The sequence below is a fragment of the Sturnus vulgaris genome, chromosome 10, assembly GCF_052056855.1.
Source record: "Sturnus vulgaris isolate bStuVul1 chromosome 10, bStuVul1.hap1, whole genome shotgun sequence".
NCBI classification, from domain to species: domain Eukaryota; kingdom Metazoa; phylum Chordata; class Aves; order Passeriformes; family Sturnidae; genus Sturnus; species Sturnus vulgaris.
The window spans coordinates 12953452-12975148 of record NC_142252.1 but is presented as its reverse complement, the minus strand read 5'-3'; the positions used below and the strand labels follow the sequence as shown (position 1 = coordinate 12975148).

The window sequence follows — 21697 nt, the reverse complement described above, 5'->3', positions numbered from 1 at the left end:
GTTTAAACTTGTGACACAATTATTGCTGATGTTGGGATGCTAATGAGGCTTGCAGGAGTTTAAAACTGCTGGTGCATACCCCAGAAGAGTTTCTGGTTTTCAGATCTGGGAAATCAGGTGTGCAGCCTTTCTGAGACTTCCTGCCCATGAAAGTGCGTGGTGTACTGGATTGATGCAGCTTTTCATAAATAATGTCATAAATTTTTAAGGTAGCTAGAAGTGTACTGTTGTCTCCCTCTTTGAAAATGACTGTTTGAGGTATCTTGTGTGACATCTTAAAAGAACAACTGTAAAAAAAAAAAAAAGAGATGGATATGAATAGCTATCAAATCTGCAAACACATCTGAGATCACTGTACTGTATACATTTCTTTTTATATCTTTCTTTAACCCATCAGAAAGAGCCCTATTCAGCTGAGTAGCTCTGTGAGGAATTGCTCTTTCATATATTGGAGTGTCTGAGTAGCTGTCACCAAACTTTGCCCCCAGGCACTTGTTGTATAGTTGCCAGGTATCACCAAACACTCCACTCTGACTGAAGTCCACAGCAGTTACCTTGCACCATTGTCATGGGGGAGTGAAAACAAGTCTTCAAGAAAACCCAAAGGACTCTGGAGTGTTTGCTTTGGTTTTTTAGTTTTCTTTGTTTGTTTGATGTTACCTTTGAACACTGGCAGCAAAGTTGATTCTGAGACCCCTGATGCTCCTTCTTGTCCTATCTTGTGTAATTGTTAGGGTTTTGCATTACTTAGTGTTTCTCTGGGTCTCATTTTTCCAGCATTGGGTGCTGATATATCTTTGATTCTTGAGTACACTTTTCTCTATTTTAGTGCTATATTTTACAATACATGTACTTTGCTAAAGGCTTCTAATTTAACAACTAGAGTAATTAGGAAATCCAAATGGCATCATACTGATGCATTACCACTCTTTTGCTAGCCCAGTGAAGGCATCGTGGATTTTCTTCTTGCCTGATAACCCAACTATTTGCAATTGCTATACAGACACATGCTTGTTAAAGTATTTATTACTTTCTATTATTATTGTAAATTATATTATTTCCTTGTTGGCATTTTTGCTAAATTAAACTGAAAACTAGGTTCAGAAATTTAATATCTCCTTAAAGCACAGATACTTACAGAGTTAAGAATGAAATAAGAAAATTATCTAAATTCTGATAAACTGTGCTTGTGTGCTTGATTAGAGGGGGTTGTGTTTGGAATAGACTTCTTGTACAAAAAAAGCTGCTCCTTTGCCTTCCAAACCATTTCCATAAAGAATTAGAAGAACCACAGGAGAGCCCTGGTACCAGATTCGTATCTTAATAATCCTACCTTTCAGTCTGAAGCAACTGGTGCTAGGACTGTCAGTCTTGTCATTTGTATTTGAATGTAAGCCCTTCTGCAAACATCAGGGAGAGGAGGGCTTCAGATGTTATCTGGCCAGTAGGAAGGGTACAGGAAGGATCTGAGCAATCCTTGGGTCCTTGAAAACATTTGGAAATACTCCAGTGGCACCAGGTTATTCTTTAATACTTAAGACAACAAAAGGGCAATTCATTCCAGATGGTCTAGGGAGCCAAGATCAGAGTTCAGCCATAAGGTTTTGTCTGGAGGGATCATTCTCTTTTTTAAAATTTTTTTTTGAAAATTGAAACAGCAATTAATTGACTCAGCTGTTGTCTTACAGGTGCTAGTCAGGGCTAGAGCCAGCATCCTGCCAAACTGCAGTCAGGCAGCTGATGAGTGCTGGAGGCCTCCTGCCACACTCCCCTACGGGCTGCTGGGGGATGTTCTCCCTGGGTGTGAGGACTCAAGAGACACAGCCCTTCTGTTTCTGTGCAGCTTTTATCTAATCTTTTATCTTTTGTCTAATGACTCAATGGCTTTTATCTAAACAAAGTGTTACAGCCACCTGCAGTTCGTTGACTAATAAGAAATGAATAAAAGGGCAGCACAAACCAGGGTTGCTCTGTGAAATTTACACTAAAATTCACAGTAAATTTTAACAGAGCTACTGGCGCCAGTTTTGATTCTTTTTGGGAGAGAGTTCATCCTGGGCCTTCTCTTAGACCTTAAAATAAGTAAGAATGATTCAGTTATTTTATAGCAATTGCTATTAAGTTTCAGGAAGTGTGCACCTAGCATGTGCTGTACCACGTGTAGAGTGCACAGGCTTTGCTGTTGTAAGAGCCTGGGCTTCTGATGATGGCTTTATGCAATTTGTGACAATGATGAGAATGTAGCATCAAGTGACTGTACTCTGCCAGATAAACTGCTTATCTTGAATCTCCTTCTGCTTCCTGAGCCCCAGGTATAGGGAATACACAGAGCTCCGAGTGAGGATGTGCTTCCACAGCCCTGCCCCACCCCTGTGTGCCCGTGTGCAGCAGTTCATTGAATAAAGTCTGTGGGTGGTGCCAAGGCAGTAGCAACCTCATTGGTGCCTCAGATATTTTGCAATTTCCAGGTCTGATGTTTTTTTTCCAAGTGTAGAGGCAGTGTGAAGAGAGGCATGCTTTCTTTTCCAGTAGTCATTGCGAGGTGACGTGTGCCGAGGTAAGCAGGGTATATTTATGTTGTTGGACAAAGTGCATTGGCAATAGAATGCAACTGATTTTCACCTAAGACCAGGCTGGAGAGAGCACTCTTGCAGGAGCCTTGATCTCTGGGAGTTCTGAAGACTGGAAAAAAAAAATCACAGATCCCAACATTTTCATCATGAAGAGCTCCAGAAATGTTTTCTGTCTTCTCTTCTTTCATGCTGGTAAGTGTCCTCCAAATGCTTTTGCTGTGGCATGGGATCTCTGTGGGATGTGACAGAGCAGAAAGAAACTCGAACCACTTCAGAGCCAATCTCATATCGCCAGGAAAATAAACAGAAGGAAGTAATGGAAAAGCAGTAGGAAAGACTGTATTGAACACCATGTATATATTTTGACTCATTGGTGCCAAATGTATTTCCTCAGCACTGGATCAGTTTCTGGTTCAGTGGTGTCTGTTTTACACAACAAGGAGCAGTTAAATGATAACTGGAAAAATAGAAATAATTGCTTTATTTCACTTCTCGTGCTCTATGCAACACATTGGCTTTCTCCTGTCACTCCCAAATTGTATTCGTGAGTGCTTTTAATTTCATCAGGTGTAAGGTGCTGTTTCAGAAGCGCTCTTCAGTTCTTCAGAAAAGAAGTGATCCTAGTTAATGATTTTCGTCTTTTTTTCCCCCATTTTTTTCTGTTGAAAGCCTTTGATACTGCAGTAGTAGCAGCTGTATACATAGGCATTTGATAAAATGTTACACAATGTAGTTCCATTACTTGGAGGAGTTACTGGGAGTTTGTCAGTGATAGTTATGGGTGTGTTAGGACTCTGAGCATAATTTCAAATGGAAGTTGCTAGCTTCTGCCATTTCAAGCTTTAAATATATATATCTGCTGATATACAGATGGGCCAAAATTGAGAATAAACCTGACCTGATATTTTAAGCTGATTTGCCTTGACAATAGGAAGAGAGGCTAACTGCAGGCCTTGTCTGATCAAGCCCATTTCAGAGGCTAACTTGTAAGGAAGGAACCAGGATATTGCCCAGATCTGACTTTCATCTAACAACAAAATTCAGCAATTTGGAAAGAGACCAATAAAGACTTAGTTTTGATGAGTGAGGTAAAAACCAACAGATTCATGCTGTTTTGCTATTTTTGCTGAAATATAGAGCTAAATGAACTTTATGTTTCAGATGTATGGTTAATGATTTTTTCATACAGTTCATGCTTTACCCCCTATGTGTCTATGTGTAAAATCAGAATGCTGAGGCTGAAAAATGGCACTTAGCATACATGCACACTGAGATGCTGACTCCCCAGTTTAATTTCTGTTTGCTTATATTTATAAAAAGAAAATGCCAAAATGAAAAACAGGTTTTTTCTTCCAGTCCCAAGGAATTAATGGTGAAAATTTCACCCCGACAGATGAGGTAGTGCAAACATTAAGTTTCTGTGAGATATATTGTTACCATGACCTCTTGTGCCTTTCTCCCAGCCCTCTTGGTTCTAGAATTCCTGCAGCTTAGAGGTGGGCAGTTGTTTCTCCCTCTACTGGCATATGCTGCTGGGAAAGCTCCCTGTAAACTTTCCAAGTCTGACTTAGTATTTGTTGACAGCAGTAGAGTTGGCTCTGTGTCGCAGAGGAGCAGCAAGCCAAACCCACTGTTTCAGTATTGGATCTTTTGGCATCAACAGCCTTGTTTAGTCTGCACCACTAAGTCAGGAGGTGTGCACGGAGCACTATCGGGCACCAGTGGAGTCATTTTTAACTTGCACAGTCAGATGTGGCATCTCAGCTGCATGGCACTGGGGGGGAAGCAGGGGACCAGTTAGAGGTATTAGAAAACCACATGATAAATGGTTTACAACAGACTCCAGCTTAAAAATGGAAATTGTAGACAAGCAGTGGAATATTGTGTCCCTGCTTACGAAAATGACCGTGCCTGTTTGTCAGTGTAACCCACGCTTGTGTTTCCATTTCACCGCACTGTCTGTGCACGATGACATCTCCCTGCAAAAGCAACCAAGTGTTTGTAGCTTTGGCACTTAGCAGAGTGACGTTTGGGGCCACTGAAAGGCACTTTTCTTTGCTAATTAATGGAAATCTCCACTACTCAACTTGAGTCTTTTCATTCATGGCTCTGCCTTCCCCTTTTCCTGACTGTGGTTATGATCTCTTATGAAAGACTGTTTTGAAGGGCCAAGTTTACTTTTTAAGTTTTCATAATAAGCCTAGTGGCAAGGCTTTTGAGCACCTAAGGTTGCTTTTTAAATTCAGACCAATAAGGGCTTGTGCAGGACTCCAGATACTAACAAGTAATACTTGAGACAAGAGTTGTCTTTGGACAGTCTCTTTGGTCTTGTAGCATATAATTTTAAATAATAATTTCACGTGCTTTTAACTTGATTAAGATGGTGTATTCTGCAAGGTGTTTAAAACAGTCTGGATGCCCTGATCTATTCCATAGTACGATATTTCTTATGTGAGAAATAATCAGTATCTGAGTCTGATCTTGTGGTCAGTCCAAAAAAACTTCAGTATTCATGTTAATTGAAATGAAAGTAGGAGTCATCACTAAAGATTCACAGTAAAGTGAGCCCTGATTTTTTTTCTGTTTGGGGGGAGAAGTGGAATGAAAGTTTGTCTCTAAATGGTAAGCTCTGTTACAAAAGCTCTGATATGTTTTGTAATATTTTCCCTTGGTGTTGTGTTTGCAGCTCTCGGCCTGGAGCGTGTCCGGTGGTGCACGGTGTCTGAGCAAGAACTTGCCAAGTGTAATGGCATGAGCAAGGCCTTTAGTGAGGCTGGCATTCTTCCCCCTCTGGAGTGTACAGCAGGGGGGTCGGCTGCTAACTGTACCCAGATGATCAAGGTGAGCTGTGAGTGACACCAGTGTCATTAGTTTTATTTCTCCATGTGCCTGATAATATCCACTGGCAAGGTGCACAGTTCTGTGGTGAGTGTGTGGCCATCCAGGCAATGCTTCCTGGCATTCATGGTTCTGAAAAATCAAGGCATATCTTTTTTAAAAAAGGCACAGAAGTATATATATGAATTTGAATGTCAAAATGGCCCTCTGTCATTTGTTTGGCTGCTCACATATGACCAGTCATTAAGAACACAGCTAAGGTCTTAAAAATTTCCTCCCAAATAGTAATCTTTTATTTGGCAGTTGTGTCAGATTTATTTAGCAGATATTTAAGAAGGGATGTAGCTACAAGATGCAGACAGTAGTTAAGGCTGTGCTGCTTAGGCTCTAAGTAGACTGTATCTTGATAAAATCTGGCTCAAACTCTCATTTCAGGGTCCTGTTATGGAAATTGCTGTATAAACACATGAGCTGAGTGTAATCAAATCAAATCTCCCAATACTGAGTACAAGAGGGAGGCAAAGTAGTAAGTTGGGTGAGCAAAGGGCAAACCTCTGCATTAAGCTGTATTAATTCAGCTGCCCAGAGTGTGCTCACGTTCCAAAAGGAGCATGCTTCTGGGGAAGGTTTTAAAGACTGTGAACATGTGAATTTGCAAAATGATGTATGCAAAATAATTCCGTCCTTTGGAGGGGGTAGGAGGTAAAAAGTGGATGTTGGAAGAAGTGTGGAGGCAGGTAATCATGGTTGTCAGGTAATCACTGGCAGAGTGTGGGGGAAGGAAAGGCTGGCTGGCTGTGCTAATAAAGAATGTTCTTTGTAGATATGCCCGAGAACCAGGTTTTTCTGGAGATCTAGCCTGTCAAGGACAAGAGGTTCAGAGGAAGGAAAGGAGATCTGAGAGAATAGTTTGAAGGGAGATGAAGCAGATGATTGTGTAGCTAGAAAAAAGGAACAGATTTCAAAAACTGATATCTTGTAATTTTTGTAAATGAAGCAGAATGGTCGTCTGACTCCTAAGACTGCTTCATTGCCTCTTGATAAATACTGTTCTGAGCAAGGGTGTCAAGACTATTGAAGAATGCTGCGAGCAGATACTGATGCAGATCTTGGAATTAGACAGGACATTTTAATGTCAGATCCTCCCCAAATCGCTTGGCTGATTGCTGCATTGCACAGAGGGACCTATTAGACTCTGCAAAGCAGATTATATAAAGGGTTGATGAGTGTCTGCTTCTGAAATACAGAGCTCACAGAATTGCATTTGCTAGCCATTGGAAATAGCAGGCAGGCAGATAGCATGAGTAAGTTGCTTTCTGATAAAATTAATTTTCACTGTAAGATTTCAGACAAGACTTTGTCCTTTAGATCTTCTTTTTCCCCCCTTGTGCTAATAATCTACTAAACATTCAAGCAGGCCTACTCTGTGTAGGACTGTGTGGAATCCCTGAGCTGGTATCTGCACTGAACTCTGATCTTTGAAGCCAAGAAGGGAGCAGGACACAGTGGCTGAAGAGGCAGATGCTGTTTTGTAACACTGCATAACTTGGACTTAGACCTGTGAATGTGTTAGCACATAGATAAAGGAAAAAGCTGTTTTAATTGAAGGTGTGTAAAAATTAAGAAATACCTGAATATTTAACTAGGGAACCTGACAATATTTAATGTGACCAGAGCTGATTTTCAGCAGGTCTTTAAAACACTTATGTAGGTAATTCTCAAATGTTGTGACACACAGAAATAAACTTCCTCTGAAAATAATGGAGAGAGTATTACCATCACACGTATACTTAAAAATTGTAGGTGAGTCCCACGCTTTTGTTAAATTTATTGACAAATGCTTGCTGGAAAAAAAATGCCCACACTGCTATGTTACATCAGCAATAATTATGTGTCATTTAAAGGAGAGATCTGTGGCCTGAAAACTAATTCAAGTTAAGTACAACAATAGACCTTTTATGTCTTGTTGTGATATTTTTACAAAAGCTATTTATCAGAGGCTCTGTGTCAAAATAGAGCTCAAAAGTTCAGCTTTTCAGTCAGAAAAGGGCTATTTCCTATGAAAATATGGCCCTATAACATATCTCATGGTTTCTGTGACAGTCCTTTTCATTTTATCTGCTCTACTTTTGGGTCACCACCAATTCTAGGAGCTCATTTTATTCTCCCTGAGGATAAGAGCCTTCTAACTCCCACCTCCTCTCCTGTCAGGTGTCCCTCCTAAACCACAGGTTGTGTTTGATTCCTACACTGTCCTGTTCTCTGACCCTCACCAGTGGAATATGACATCTGGCTATTCAGAAAGATTGTGTCTGTTCTTTAAGATGCAAATATCTCCCAACCCCAAATCTGCTTCAGGTTCCCTTGGATTTGTTCACCTCTCATGATACTTGTTGTTTCAGCTGATTAATGAATATCATCTTTTTTCCTCCTTCAAGCCAAACAAGTAAAAGATTTCAAATTACGTGGCAACTTCAAATCTGGTTTAGATTTTAACATTGACATATTACCTGTGCTCTCACACAATCCCTTAAAAATGTTCTAGCTCTTTATGTGGTTCAGCCTGTGGGAAGTTGCTGTGGTGTGCTAGGCAGTCCTAGACCTGCCCTGGCCAGTGCTTTGCAAGCTCCCAGGAGATGGGGAAACTAAATGACCTCTCCGGGGCCAAACCAGAGGTTAAGCAAACTGATAAGAAACTTGGAATCAGCTTAGAAATGCAAAATGTCACACTGGTGATTATTTTCGCAGCAGTATCTTGTCTGTGTGTGACATGCCCTCTCCTGGCTCCCATAGGTTCAGTACACAGTGGGAGCTGATTCTGCTGCCAGGGGTGTGTACAGCAGTTCTGGCCTTGCTGCTGGGGGAGCCCCCATCCTGTGCTATCCTGCAGCTGTAGCAGGATACCAGCAAGCTTGGTGTTACAGCCAACAGAAAACATGTGGTGGTGTTGGACACATTCCCCAAAGTGGATGCCTCAGATTTGTATTCTCCCAGTTTGAACAATGTTTTTAGATACTTTCCTCCTTCTCATTGCCACCTGCTCTCCCACTCACAAATCATGTCTGGCTTGTGCTGAGCTACAAGCCAGCAGACTCTAAGAGTGCTTTGGAGTGCACTTTGGCATTTGCAGCCTCAAAAGATATTTTTTGAACTATCTGTGTATGATCTAAAAATGTATCTACATTATTTAAATCTTCAAGCTTTGGGGCACTAGCTACAAAGAAATTTCAAATTGCTGGGCTTTAAGATCCCACAGAGAGCTGCAGCATCCATTTCTAAAGTTCTTTTGAACTATTAAGACTAGTGAAGCCGTCATTGTGCAGGGCTGGCTTCTGCATTGCTTCTGCAGGAAGGCAGTTTTGAAGATCTAAAATCCCTCTTGGTAAGAGTTCTTCAGAAATTCGTGTGCCCTTAAAATAAAAGAAAGCACAAATGCATGTTAACTAAGGTCTCTTCTAAATGCATGGGTACTCTGGTTGTTGATAACTACTGATAATTAAGCTTTAACATGTATTCTGCTCTTGTGTCTGCACAGGATGACTTGGCAGATGCAGTGACCCTCGATGGCCGTTTGATTTTCCAGGCTGGAAGGGAGCATGGTCTGAAACCTGTGGTTGGGGAAGTATATGATCAAGGTATATGCTGACTAAATACCTTTTAGATTACTTAAAATCCATAAGAAAAAACTTGTATTTACTGTTTGCATTTTATTTGGAGTCTTCTTGAAGACTCTAAACAGTGGGTAGTAGTCAGGTTCCCTCTTGGTTGCTCCTGCCTGTAACAGACTGGAGAAACAGGAGACACAGGGCTGTGGCTGAGCCTGTCCTGAAGCATTTGAGTCAGAGAAGCTGTTCCTGTCATAAGTTTGTTGGGTTGGTTTTTGTTTGGTTTTTACTTTCTCTCTGCTTTCTGTGTTCTCTATTCCATACTTTTCAGATTAATGAGTTAAGCATAAATCACTAGGTTTATGTCTCAGTCCTATACATTAGAATAATTAGATTTTGTTTTTACTAATGTATGATTACCTGCTGGAAGAAAGGAAGTATTAGATTCTGCTTCTCGTCTGGGTGACCTTAAGCTTTGAGTTCCTTTCAAGGCAGAGACAATAATTCAGTGGTGACTTGTTGTCCTGACTAAGGGCTCAGTATCAACATATTTGTGTAGTTCAGAGCTGGATGATACCTCCCTAACTTAAAGATGCAAGGGAAGGGAGAGCTCTGGAAGCAGTTTGCTGGCAGTGATGTCCCATCACTGTTGTGAGATGGAGCTGGATTTGTTTTGTAGCTGAGTCTTAGTGTTACCTGGCCAAAGGCATCCTCAGAAGTGGCTGTTGGGGTCAGTCTGTAGGCTCTTGGATCATCTGCAGCAGCCTCCCACCCCATTAAACACATCATGACTCTGGTGAGGAACCTGTAGTTTGGCTTCTCAGAACCAAATGGGCCTCAGGATGCAGAGGCTGGCTCAAATCAGAGAAAAATGGAAGAAATTTAATTATTTCTGATCTAATTAAAGTCAGATTGAATGATTTTATGATCACTTCAGACCCTCAGATCTTGACTCTGAGTTATATTAAACTGTAAAACAAGGAGAATAAAATCAGCTGTGATGCTCCAGAGACATCAGTTGACTCTGCTGTTACAAAATTAAGATCAACTGGGGAGTAAATGATATTTGTTTTAATTCAATCCAAATTTATTTAGAGTCATAGAAAACTTCTTCCTGAAAGGAACCTTACTTTCAAAGCAGAATGACCTCCAAAGTTGGAATAGATTGCCTGTGGACTAATTGTGTCTGTTAATTGTCTAAGACAATTCACACTGAAAAGAAACCTACTTTCACAGTCAACAGGTTCTCAGCAAGGATGTGAATACAGTGACTTCCTTGTGGGTAGGGCAGGCACAAGAGTCCAAAAATCAGTGTATGTCACTGTTATGCTGCTGTGAGGCTACTTAGGTTGCTTCTCTTTCTTCCTGTGCTGCAGAGATTGGAACTTCCTATTATGCTGTGGCTGTGGTGAAGAGGAGCTCCAACATCACCATCAACAGCTTGAAGGGTGTGCGCTCCTGTCACACCGGCATCAACAGGACTGCAGGCTGGGATGTGCCCGTGGGTTACCTCACTGACACCGGGCACCTGGCAGCAATGGCGTGTGACCTTCCAACAGGCAAGAGTTACAGGGCAAAGATCTCTTCAGCACTGCTCTCCCAATGCTCTTGGGATCCTCTGCGTGTGTACAGAAATGTGTGACTTGGCTGCTGTTTTGTTCTTTGACTTTGATGTTCCTTGTACAATCCTAATGTAGGTCTGATGAAGACTGCAGGGATTTGTTTTTTTTAAACTTGGAAATTATCTTTTAAGAAGAAAATAACTTGTACCTTCTGGGTCTTTTTAAAGATGTACTGTGTGGATGTGTTAAAATGAAATTGATCTTGTTTATTCATTGCTAAAAATGCCTCATTCTAATTTTGTATTTAGCTGTAAGTGACTATTTCAATGCAAGCTGTGTTCCTGGAGCAAATGGTGTGAACTACCCCGAATCCCTCTGTCAGCTCTGCAAAGGGGACTCAGAAGGACAGAACAAATGTGTACGAAATTCCCAAGAGCAATACTATGACTACAGTGGTGCTTTCAGGTAAAAATCATGTTTGTCAGTTTTTTTATTGCTGTACCATCTCCATAGTCATCATGTTCAAGTCTCACTGACAGTAAACTGAAGCTACAGAGCTTCTAGTTGATCTTGTTAGAAAATCTGTAGTTTTGTTAGGATAGCCATGCTTTTAACCTGACCGATCAAAAGTAATTCTTAAAAGTAATTCTTAATTCTTCAGGTACTCATACTTGAATATTAAAATCAAATGGATATTAGCACATACAATGGGCAGGGAAAGCCCACTGCTATTTGCTTTGTCCAGCAGCTGTTGACACAATCCGAGTGTTTCAGCAAGCTTTACTGACTCATCTTTCCCAGTAAAACCTGATGATCTTTGGAGCCTGAGAGCTGAACTGCTGCCCTACTTGGCTATTTCAGTTATCCCACCTCAGCTGCTCTGAATTATCAAGTTGTTCTGCCCTCCATTTCTGCACACCCGTCTTTATTTTCCTCTTTCCTGTCTCTGTGCTGTGTTGCAGCTCCCAGTCATAGCATTAACAAGGGCAGAATTTGCTTATGAGAAACACTTGCTCCTCCCTGTGTATTCCCCAAAGGATTGTGTGACTACCTTAGACACAGAGCTGTCCTGGACAAAGAAGGTCGTGGTGTTTGTCCCAGGCAGCACTGAACATGTTGTTCATATTCACCAAATGACAATGATAGTTTGCTTCATGCTCTAACAGCCACTAGTCTCTGCCTTGAGCAAAACTCTCAGCAGAAGGAAATAGGTCAGTGTCTGTGGCTGATGGAATGGAGCACAGAGCCCTTGGGCTGTCAGCCGGTGGTGGCCAGAGCACAGAGGTTTTATAATGCATCTTTGTGGTTGGATTTATATTTTATTAGGTGTTTGGCTGAAAATGCTGGAGAGGTTGCTTTTGTGAAGCACAGCACAGTGCCTGAATATACAGATGGTGAGTAATTCTGAAGCTTGTTGAATAATGACTGCAAGGTCTGAAATACTGTGTTTGTAATGACAGTATAATATCAAATCCTTGATGTATTTGGAATTGAGGAATTGACAAAAAAATGCTGTAATAGTGAAAACAGATGTACCCTCTGAGGTGTGCACCAGGAGATAAAGATTTTTTAAAATGCTTGATAGTTTCAGTATAAGGTGAAAGGTGGAATCTTAAGCTGTTTCTGGAAATAGACCTTCAACAGCAGAAAACTTTTTGTATAGATCTGGGCTGTTACATTGCTCCAGCCTGCCAAGGGATTCAGTGGAGACTAGGAGAGAGTTAACTTCCCTACCTGGCACTGTGTGAAAACTACCTTGAGCATAACATTGCTTTAATATCATGGTGTTATCTGACCCAGGGGGAAAAACGCAAAAAAAAGCTGTACGTGATCGTAAACTAGGGATGCTCTTGATCCTGCTGCAGACCCCAGCTACAGCTCAGTGCAGTCTCACGAATGTTACAGGACTAAAGGACCACGAAGATGCACGGGATATGCTGTGCAGTCAGAAATGGTTCAGAGATGCTCAGATGCGCGTTCTGCTCCACATGTGCAATTGAGGCTTAGAGCAGGCTTGGAGCCAGAAGCATCACTCCACCTGATGTGTGTTCCTTAAGCACATCCTGTCTGATTGCAGGGAGAAGCCTTTCTTCCTGGGCCCAGCGGCTCCGCTCCCGGGACTTCCAGCTGCTGTGTCGCGATGGCAGAAGAGCTGATGTGACAGAGTGGAGAAGCTGCCACCTGGCCCGAGTCCCTGCTCGGGCTGTGGTTGTGCGTCCTGACACAGATGGGACAGTTCTCTTCCAGCTCCTAAACCAGGGACAAGTAGGAGGCCTTTTCTTCATTGCTCCTTTGCATCTTAGGAGAGTTCTCCCAGCTATCTAACGAAACAGAGAACAGGATATCTGAGCACCTTTGGCTCTGCGGGGTTTGAAGGGGTATGGGATGTCACACATCCCAGACAGAGCAATGTGTGACAGGTGCTTCTTTCTTCTTTAACATTACAGCAAAGATTTAATGAGTTAGGCGCCAAGTTTCAGATGTTTGACTCTGCAGTCTATGGTGCCCAAAATCTTTTGTTCCGAGATGCCACCACGGAGCTTGTTGAAATCACAGTTCAGAATTACCAGGCATGGCTGGGTGATGAGTATCTTCGTGTCATGCAAGCCCTGAGCTGCAACCCCTACAGTAAGTTGTGTATAGATTCCTCTTTATAAGCAAGAAAAAAGATAGCTGATAACATAGATCATCTTGATTCTGCTTTATTTTCTTCTCACTCTTGGAGTGTTACAGCAAGATGCCAGTCTGATCTTTGAGAATGGGCAAAGATCATTTTTTGACCTAGAAACAGTACTGCGTTGCAGACCATTTTCTTGTGCAAACTGGCCAACTTTGTTATAAGATGCAGGCATATTCTACCCTTTCCTGGTGTATGAGAGGCATTAATCTGGTAAGATGCTACTGCTGCCTGGTGCTTAATTTCTTACCTGCTGACAAGGGGAGATAATAATGTGCTGCTGCACAAATCCCAAGGTATTCTATAAAAATGGATGAATGGATTCCTAGCAGAAGATTTCCTCCCTAAGCTGAAGGAAACCCTCAGTTGCTCTTTGTTGAAGCATTATGGTCTTTCCTGCTATCAGAAGAAAGTAGAAATTACTTGATACACATTCTGGGAAAGCCAGAAACACAAGTTGCAATAATCTTTGCCTTAAGAAGCTTAAAAATCCTTGCAACTGAGCCTCCCAGATGTGATCTGTGCTGTGGCAAAGCCCCTCACCTTCCTGATTTGTCTCTTCTAGGCTTTGCTCTGTGACTGTCGGATGTGAGAAAGCTTGTGTTCAGGGTGGCTTTTTGCTGAACTCAGCTAACATATTACAGCTGGGTTTAATGGTCAGTAATTATAGGAGTTTTTCCTTTGCTATGGAGAGGTTTGCAGTGTGGATATAACTGCTTACCAGGGAGTAAGTACCCTGGTTCCTGGTCAGGTGTAATTTTGAGCTGGAGGGATGGGGAGCAACACAGAAGCAAATATTTTCAATAACATGTATGGGACACATGTGAGAGTGGGCAGTGTGAATCCTCGCTGTCCATTGCAAAGAAAGTGAATGTTGCATTTGCTTTTCAACTTTGTACAGCAATACCAGAAAGCCTGAACTGGTGTGTTGTATCCACTGAGGAGATTTGGAAATGTGGTGAAATGGCCGTTGCCTTTAGAAAAAAGAATTTGAAGCCAGCAATTCAGTGTATTTCAGCCGAGACAAAGCAAAAGTGCATGGAGCTGATCCAGGTAGGCTGCTACAATCCTTGTGCCATAAACCAGATGAACAGAAGCTGCTCTCTGCTGGGTGGGTGGGGTTAGATATGTGCACTCACTTTGACAGGTGGGAACACTGGATTTCAAGGAGATGATTCTTTAGCAGTGTGATGCTCTTTTTCTGTAAGCCTTGCCCCTCAAGGTGCTACAGGTGTGACCATAAAGGTGTCGTCATTGTAGCAGGGAAAGTATGTGCTGGGTTTTTTCACAGAAATCCTATATTTTATTTTTCAGAAAAAGGAAAGTGATGCTGTAGTTCTGGGTGGAGCTGATATTTACACAGCTGGGAAGACATACGGCCTTGTGCCAGCTGCTGGAGAAAGTTACTCTGGTAAGAAGATCCAGAAATATCAATATTGACTTCATTTTTCCAGGTGGTTTGGAAACAGCACTAAAAGCACAGTCCTTTGTTCCCAGCCCAGCTGGGAAGGCTGTTTTCAAAGGAAATAAGAATTATTACCCTCCCATCATGGATAGAGGAGGATATGAGATGAGCTTCTACAGTGAGGCTAAGGCTACTTTCATCTGTCCTGCTGCAGGACCAGGCTGAGTCTTTGGCAATTTTGAGTCTTGTACCTCTTCATTTGTTTAATTAATTCTGAAAAAAAATATTTTCAGTGGGAAAAAATAGTATTCACAAAGTCAAAATATTTTTAAGAGAAGCAAAAATACAAAAATTGCATGGTAGATTCTAGTTAGAAGCAAATTCTTCCTGTTAATGTGGCTGCTTTAGAGTCACTGATTCAAAGAGGGCATGTGTCCACAGTGTCACCAAGGCAGAGTTTAAATTTGCTGCCAAACTTGTAGAAGTTTTAATGTAGGTTTGAAGTTTTCACATAAAAGTAACTTCTTGAAGCAGATTTGCTGAGTTACTTATGCCCCAACCATTGTTTTTCAGAAGGATGTATTTATAAGAGCTGGTGGGAACAAGAACACTTTCATCATCTGTTTGTAGATTATTCAGCTCAGGTGTGTAGCAGTCCCAGCTTACAGACCAGAGGTGAATGCAGCAGTGTGAGGCAGCAGAAGTGCAGAGTAATTCCATGTACCTCTATGCTGCCTGACCAGCAGATTGTTGGTGCAATTGAAGTTGCCACCTTATAAGTGTAATGGATCCACAGATCACTGAGCTGAGGGAGTCCTTAAGGGAAGCTCTAATGTGTTGTTTTTTTTTTTTATTTTACAAGCTAATGACAGCAGCAATGCATACTATGCTGTGGTGTTAGTGAAACGAAATCTGTCCAATGCATTCACCATCAGTGACCTGAGAGGGAAGAAGTCCTGCCACACAGGGCTGGGGAGAAATGCTGGATGGAATATTCCCATTGGTATACTAATTAAGAGGGGGATTATTAAGAACAGAGACTGTAATATTCCTCAAGGTAAGACAACAATATCACATATCAATAAGATAGTAATAGTCTACTGATAAACTTTAATTAGGCAGTAGTTTTGATATTTCATACCTTTATATTAATCATATCTGTTTGTGAAGGGGTATTGTGTTTTTAATATAATGATTTGAAATTTTAAGTTTGCCACCAGTGTCGTCTAATGGAGGGGGTCTGAGAATGTTACATCTAACACGAAAGTATTCCTTTCCTTTATCATAAAATAATTGTCTAATTTAGGGTAGAAGGGACAGTTTGAGGTCATTTATTCCAAGCAACTGCTTAAAGGTCTGGTAATTCATATTGCTCAGGGCTGTGTCCAGGCAGGTTCTGAGTAACTCCTAGGACAGAGATTACACACAACCTCTCTGGGCCCTGTCCCACTACTTGACCATCCTTGGTATAAAGGATTTCTTTTCTTATGTCTAATCAGAATTTTCCTTCTCATAACTTTGGTCTGTTGCTTCTCATCCTTTTGCTCTGCATCCCTGAGAAGGATCTGTCTCTGTCTTCCTGAAAAACCCACTATATAGATTAAGATAACAATACACTGTTAATTGTCTTATCTCCAGGCTGACCAAATCCAGCTCTCAGCCTGGTAAGTGCAAGTTGTGCTTCTGCCCTCTGAGCATCCTACTGTCCTTCCATTGTATTAGCTCTAGACTGTCCATGTCCTTTTAACACTGGGAGCTCAGAGCTTGCCACAGATGTCAGAGGAGAACCTTCACTTCCCTGACTGCTCCCCCAGCACACACCATTATCCTAAGCACTGATGATGCGTCCCTGTGCCCCTGTCCAGGATTTTATTGCATTTATTTTCAAACTGCATTAGGTAATGAAACAATGTAGCATAACAGAAGATCTGTGAACATAGAACTCCACATTCTAATTTTGCTTGCCTACTTCTTATCAATCACCTATGAAGCTCTTTGGTTTGATTACATAGTCAGCTAAATAGTGCTCTAAAAATATTTTAGAAGTTCTAGTTTGTGAATTCCAGTAAGGTAGCTGTAACTTGTATTTCTACTGTGCTACTGAAACCTGCATTGTTTACAACTTCATGATGTATCTGCCTTTTTTTTGGTGAAGAGCCCACACTTTTCACTCTTTATATTGTTTCTGTCTTTCCCCAGCTGTGAGTGAGTTTTTCTCTGCCAGCTGTGTGCCCTCCGCTGAGCAGGACAATTACCCAGCAAATCTCTGTCAGCTCTGTATTGGAGATGAGAGTGGAAACAACAAGTGCAGTGCAAGTAGCCAAGAACGTTATTACAGCTACAGTGGAGCCTTCAGGTAACTGATACCTACGGTTGTCATTCAGTCTGTCAGCCTGCCAAAATGCAACGAGCACCTGATTTCCATCCCAGTCAGCAGACAGAGGTTGTTGCTGCTGCAGCAGGTGCCATAAATGAGGTGGGATGTGTGTCCCCAGATGTTCTCACCAACACAGGTATGGTGTAAGGCATTACACTGGCTCACCACACAGCCCTTGCCAGTGTCCTTGCAGACAGCCAGGTGGCCAACAGCCCAAACCATATGTCTGTGCACAGAGCACCCATCCTGTGAGGACCAAGTAGACTGTTGTTGGCATCCAGTCTTGCTTTAATCTAGTGGGACAGCGAGTCTGCCACTCTGGATGGGCAGGTCATCCATAGGGAGCTCTAGCAGGGAAGCAGGCACACAGTAGCCAGGATCTGGCTGCTGTAAGTCCCTGCAGAGAGTGACAGGATCATGACAGGGAGCCTGCAGTCTTCACTACTCTGATTCATTGGTGGCTGTAGCTGAAGATAGATTTCTGTACAGCACAAACACTGTGGCAAATGTTCAGCTACCAAATCCTCTTCAAAACAAAGTATGTTAAAAATAGAGGGGGGGAAATAATATAAAATGGAACAAATACTTTGTGCAACAGTGTACATGTACAGATGGGGCCATACCCAAAGACTGTGAAACTCTTAGATATGGAAGGAGTACTTCCTTTTCCTGACCTTCACCTCAGAAGGCAATGGTGCATGTTACAGCTGGCAGAAAGCCCCCTTTTTCCTTCAGGGGAGGAGACTTCAACAGCAGCTGCCTGGTAAATAATGAAGTGTTAGATTTGGATAACTACTTTTTGCAAATCTTTTTAGTAGAGTCCAGCTGCTCTGCTGGGTACATGCCTTGCAGGCAAACTCCAGATCCTCTGCTGTACTTCATGGATTAACAGAGCCAGCTCCCAGTCACCAGATGAATGAGCAACAAATGCTGCTACAGGCTGTGTGAGCCTTGCTCATAATTCTAAGACTGTGCACTTAATAATAGTGCCCATACAGTCAAACTTTCTATGGAGGTCACTTTTTGTTTTTAATAGAGAAGGTGCTTAATTCATTGAGTGATGTGGGAAGTTTTAAGTATTTAAAAGGGTCGAATTTGGATGAAAAATTGGAGGACTGTAGTCTTCTACAAGGCAGAGGTAGGTCTATCTGTGACACTTAGGTGATCCTCTCTGAAAGAAGAATGAATTATGGAAGGTGATTCAGATGGACTTAAAATTCAGATTTCCAGATTCCTTCAACTTTGGCTGTCTTCAGACTAATTTGATAGAGGTGTGAGATGCCATTCAGTTTGTGTATATCCCACTGCTTGGGGCAAATTAAACTTGACAGAGTAGGGAAAAAATCTGTTAAGAAAGCTTTTTCTGATGTGAGTCCTTGTTCTCTGCATGACAGTATCAGCCTGAACTGTTTATTAGAACTGTTGATGTTAAATTAGGTGCAATTGAAATATATGTATTTTTAGTAACTGTTACCAGTAATAACTTTCCCTTGTATTTTGTACTGCATAAGCCATGCACAGTTACAGCTCTACATCTATTTCATTGGTTTCATGATTTTGTTTTAGGAAATGCTTCTTGAAAACACTTATAGAATAAGGTATATAGGAGAAGAGGTGGTTTTAGGGTCCCTTGGCATGTTGGGCTACTTCTGCTTCAGAAAATTAGAAGAAACTGAACTCAGTTCTGGAACAATACCCTTAGAAATTGCAGTTAGATTAACCAGAGATCTCCAATGTACAGGGATGCAAGTGCTGCACTGAATATGACATAATAGATCTTCTGTTTCTTCACTAATCTAATACTGGTCTTTTTTGTTGTTTTTCACAGTGCTTTTAATAAAATTTTTCTACTCTATTCCACTCTTGAAATTTGTAATTCAGAATATTTTTTATTAAATTTTGTTGCTTTTCTCTCCATCGAAGTTGCTAAATTTTTCTGGTTTTTCTTACTAACTGTGGGTCCAGTAAATTTGTTTACAAGAATGCCTGTAAAGAATTTGCATTCTAAACTTATGAGTTATTTTAAAAATGTGGTTCACATAAAGATCCTTTGACTTGAAAGCATTTATATCTTTGACTTCCTTTAGGTGCCTGGTAGAGGATTCTGGGGATGTGGCCTTTGTGAAGCACTCGACAGTGTTTGAGAACACAGATGGTACTTAGTTTTACATATCTCTTTATTATAATTAAATTAATTTTTCTTGCTCTAAAGCATTCATTGCTTGACAGTGACCAGTTTATTTTTTTTTCAGGTAAAAACACTGCTAGTTGGGCCCAAAAGCTGAAGTCCAGTGATTTCCAGTTACTGTGTCCAAATGGTGCCCGTGCTGAAGTCACTCAGTTTGCCAGTTGTCACCTGGCTCAGGTGCCAGCTCAGGCTGTCATGGTTCACCCAGATGTCAATGTTTTTGCTCTATATGGACTACTGGACAGAGCCCAGGTACTAATAATCCATTTATTTTTGAGGGGAGTTATATATGGTCTTGCACAGTCCAAGGATAAAGACCATGCTGCCATATCCTGCCTCATGGCACGGGCAGCTTATGGGTAGTGCACAGCCTGTTGGGAGTGTGACAGAGAAGGTAAAGGACAACCCATGTAACTCACCCAGTAAAACCACACTGGTGCACAAGGGATTTCAACTTTTTGCCCAGCCACTGGTGCAGTAGTAATTTCCCTGGAACTTAAGGTGTTTTCCTATGTGTTTCTCCTGTTTCTGTGTTACTTTGAGGTGTGCAAGAAACAGAGTATGTGCTAATGCTTTTCCATTCTGGAATCTTCCTTGGAATGCAATAGAACTTTGCTGGGTTTGTTTATGCTGCAGCATGTACATGGTAAACCATGCAGGCAGAGAGTGCCTGGCTGCCACAGTGAGGTTCCTTCTTCTCCACCCTGAAGACCCCAAAATCAAGACTGAGCAATATCTCCATGTCAGTCATGTCTGTAACTCCTGGGCAGCCAAACCCTATATTGCATAACAATATTGAGGCAGGAGAATTTTAAAAAAACTACAGCTCTTTTTCCAGATAGCAACTAAAAACACAAAATCACAAATACTGTTCTTGTAATTGCCAGTGGCAGAATTCTGTATCTGATCTACTGAAGCATCTAAAAGCAAACGCATAAGAGAGATTCTGCAATTGTGTATGAATTTTTCATCTACAAAACGGTTCCTGTCATCTTTCATGTTGTATGACAGGAACATGGCACTTCATCTTGCAAAATGCTGAGAATTTTTCATTATTTTCAGGTCTACTTTGGAAATAGCAGCAATGAAAATGGATTCAAAATGTTTGATTCTTCAACTTTTCAGGGAAAAGACTTGATTTTTAAGGATTCTACTCTTGAGATTGTGCCAGTAGAAGAGAAGAGAACATACACAGACTGGCTGGGGAGTGAATATATTGAGTCCCTTGAAGGGATGCAAACACCCCAGTGCTCTGGGGCAGGTAGTAAAATAACACAATACTCACTCATGGCTACTCTCATTCCCCTGCTTGTTTTATGTCAGATACAAGGCTTGGACTAGCACAGTGGGAACTTCCAGGCCACCTCTGCCCTGCCACCTTCTCTTCAGAAAAGCTGCTGTCTGGATAACATGCTGTGCTACCATGTGAATGCCTCTTCCTGCCTCTTTGCAGGGCAAATGCCAACAGCATCTGCTCATCAGGGAGTGGGGCAGGGCTAAAAGCTGCCCCTGTCTGTGTGGATGGGTTGGAATTTGGGGCAGAAACCAGCAATACAGTATCAACATGGTTTACAAGATCAGTCTAAAACTGGAGCATCTCTGCCATTGTTGCTGATACTGAACCACCCAGAATTCCCAAGAACTGTTAGGTGGATACTGGGTTTCTGACCTGTAGAAGAATTTCTTGGAAGGCAATATCAAAACTCCCGTCTAGTGAATTCTCTCTATAGTGGCCTCCTGGCTGGTTATGTTCAAACTCCACATCCCTGCTTTACCTATCTGACCTTGTTTCTCCTGAGCTCCACTACCACAGAGGTAAGTGCACAGAGAATGGACAGGCTGTGAACAGAGACCAGTCCAGCTTCTGCCATGGACAAAGTATTCTACCTTCCAGCAGAAGAAAGTAGAAGAAATTTCCAAAGTCACTGGATGAAAAAGAAGCCCAGAGAGACTGGAAGGGGGTCTGCATTTTGACAGAGAAAAGAACAAAGCCGAACATGAGCATCCACTGAGCTTATTGACTTTCCACACCCAGTGCTCTCATGGCTCGCCAGAGATGTCCTGTGATCTTTAGTTTCATGCAGCATTCATCAAGAACCTCATGACTGTCCTCCTTCCACACGGGGCAATCCTGAGTGCCTTGTGCATGAAACTTGTATTTGCTGTAGATGAAACAAAGTACTTTACTAAAGTACTTTTACAGTAGAAAGTAGACATTTCTACTGGCTATAGCATTCAGATTTTATTTTTATCCGTAGCTGCACTAACCACAGACCTTGCTGTGCTGCTGGCAGGCACCGTCCTCCTGACTGCAGAGACCACCTCATGATCCTGGGATGAACAGACATTTGGTTAATAAAAACCTGGTAAAGCCAGATAGTAATCATGTAAACAATGAAAATAGCAAATAAACATGAGAAGTAATCACACTTTAACCAGCCTGGTAGCTAAACTACTGCTTTTCTGGGACAT

The 21697-nt window shown here is 41.7% G+C and overlaps 1 protein-coding gene across 3 annotated transcripts; it reads left to right on the top strand.

Annotated features, from left to right (window-relative positions):
• On the top strand, window positions 1-21660 carry MELTF (melanotransferrin). Of its 3 annotated transcripts, none has more exons than XM_014891688.2 (15): window positions 1-2765; window positions 5260-5414; window positions 8947-9046; window positions 10393-10575; window positions 10887-11043; window positions 11905-11972; window positions 12656-12843; window positions 13026-13206; window positions 14157-14308; window positions 14570-14666; window positions 15523-15717; window positions 16860-17016; window positions 19125-19192; window positions 19290-19477; window positions 20288-21660. In XM_014891688.2, the coding sequence occupies exons 1-15, from the start codon at window positions 2720-2722 to the stop codon at window positions 20564-20566; spliced, it is 2214 nt and encodes a 737-aa protein (XP_014747174.2). In that variant the 5' UTR covers window positions 1-2719; the 3' UTR covers window positions 20567-21660. The 3 variants fall into 3 exon arrangements, with proteins under 3 accessions (XP_014747174.2, XP_088026987.1, XP_088026986.1); XM_088170861.1 differs by having other exon boundaries at window positions 1-5414; window positions 20288-20486; window positions 21484-21660; XM_088170860.1 differs by having other exon boundaries at window positions 1-5414.
• Window positions 21661-21697: the final 37 nt, after the last annotated feature.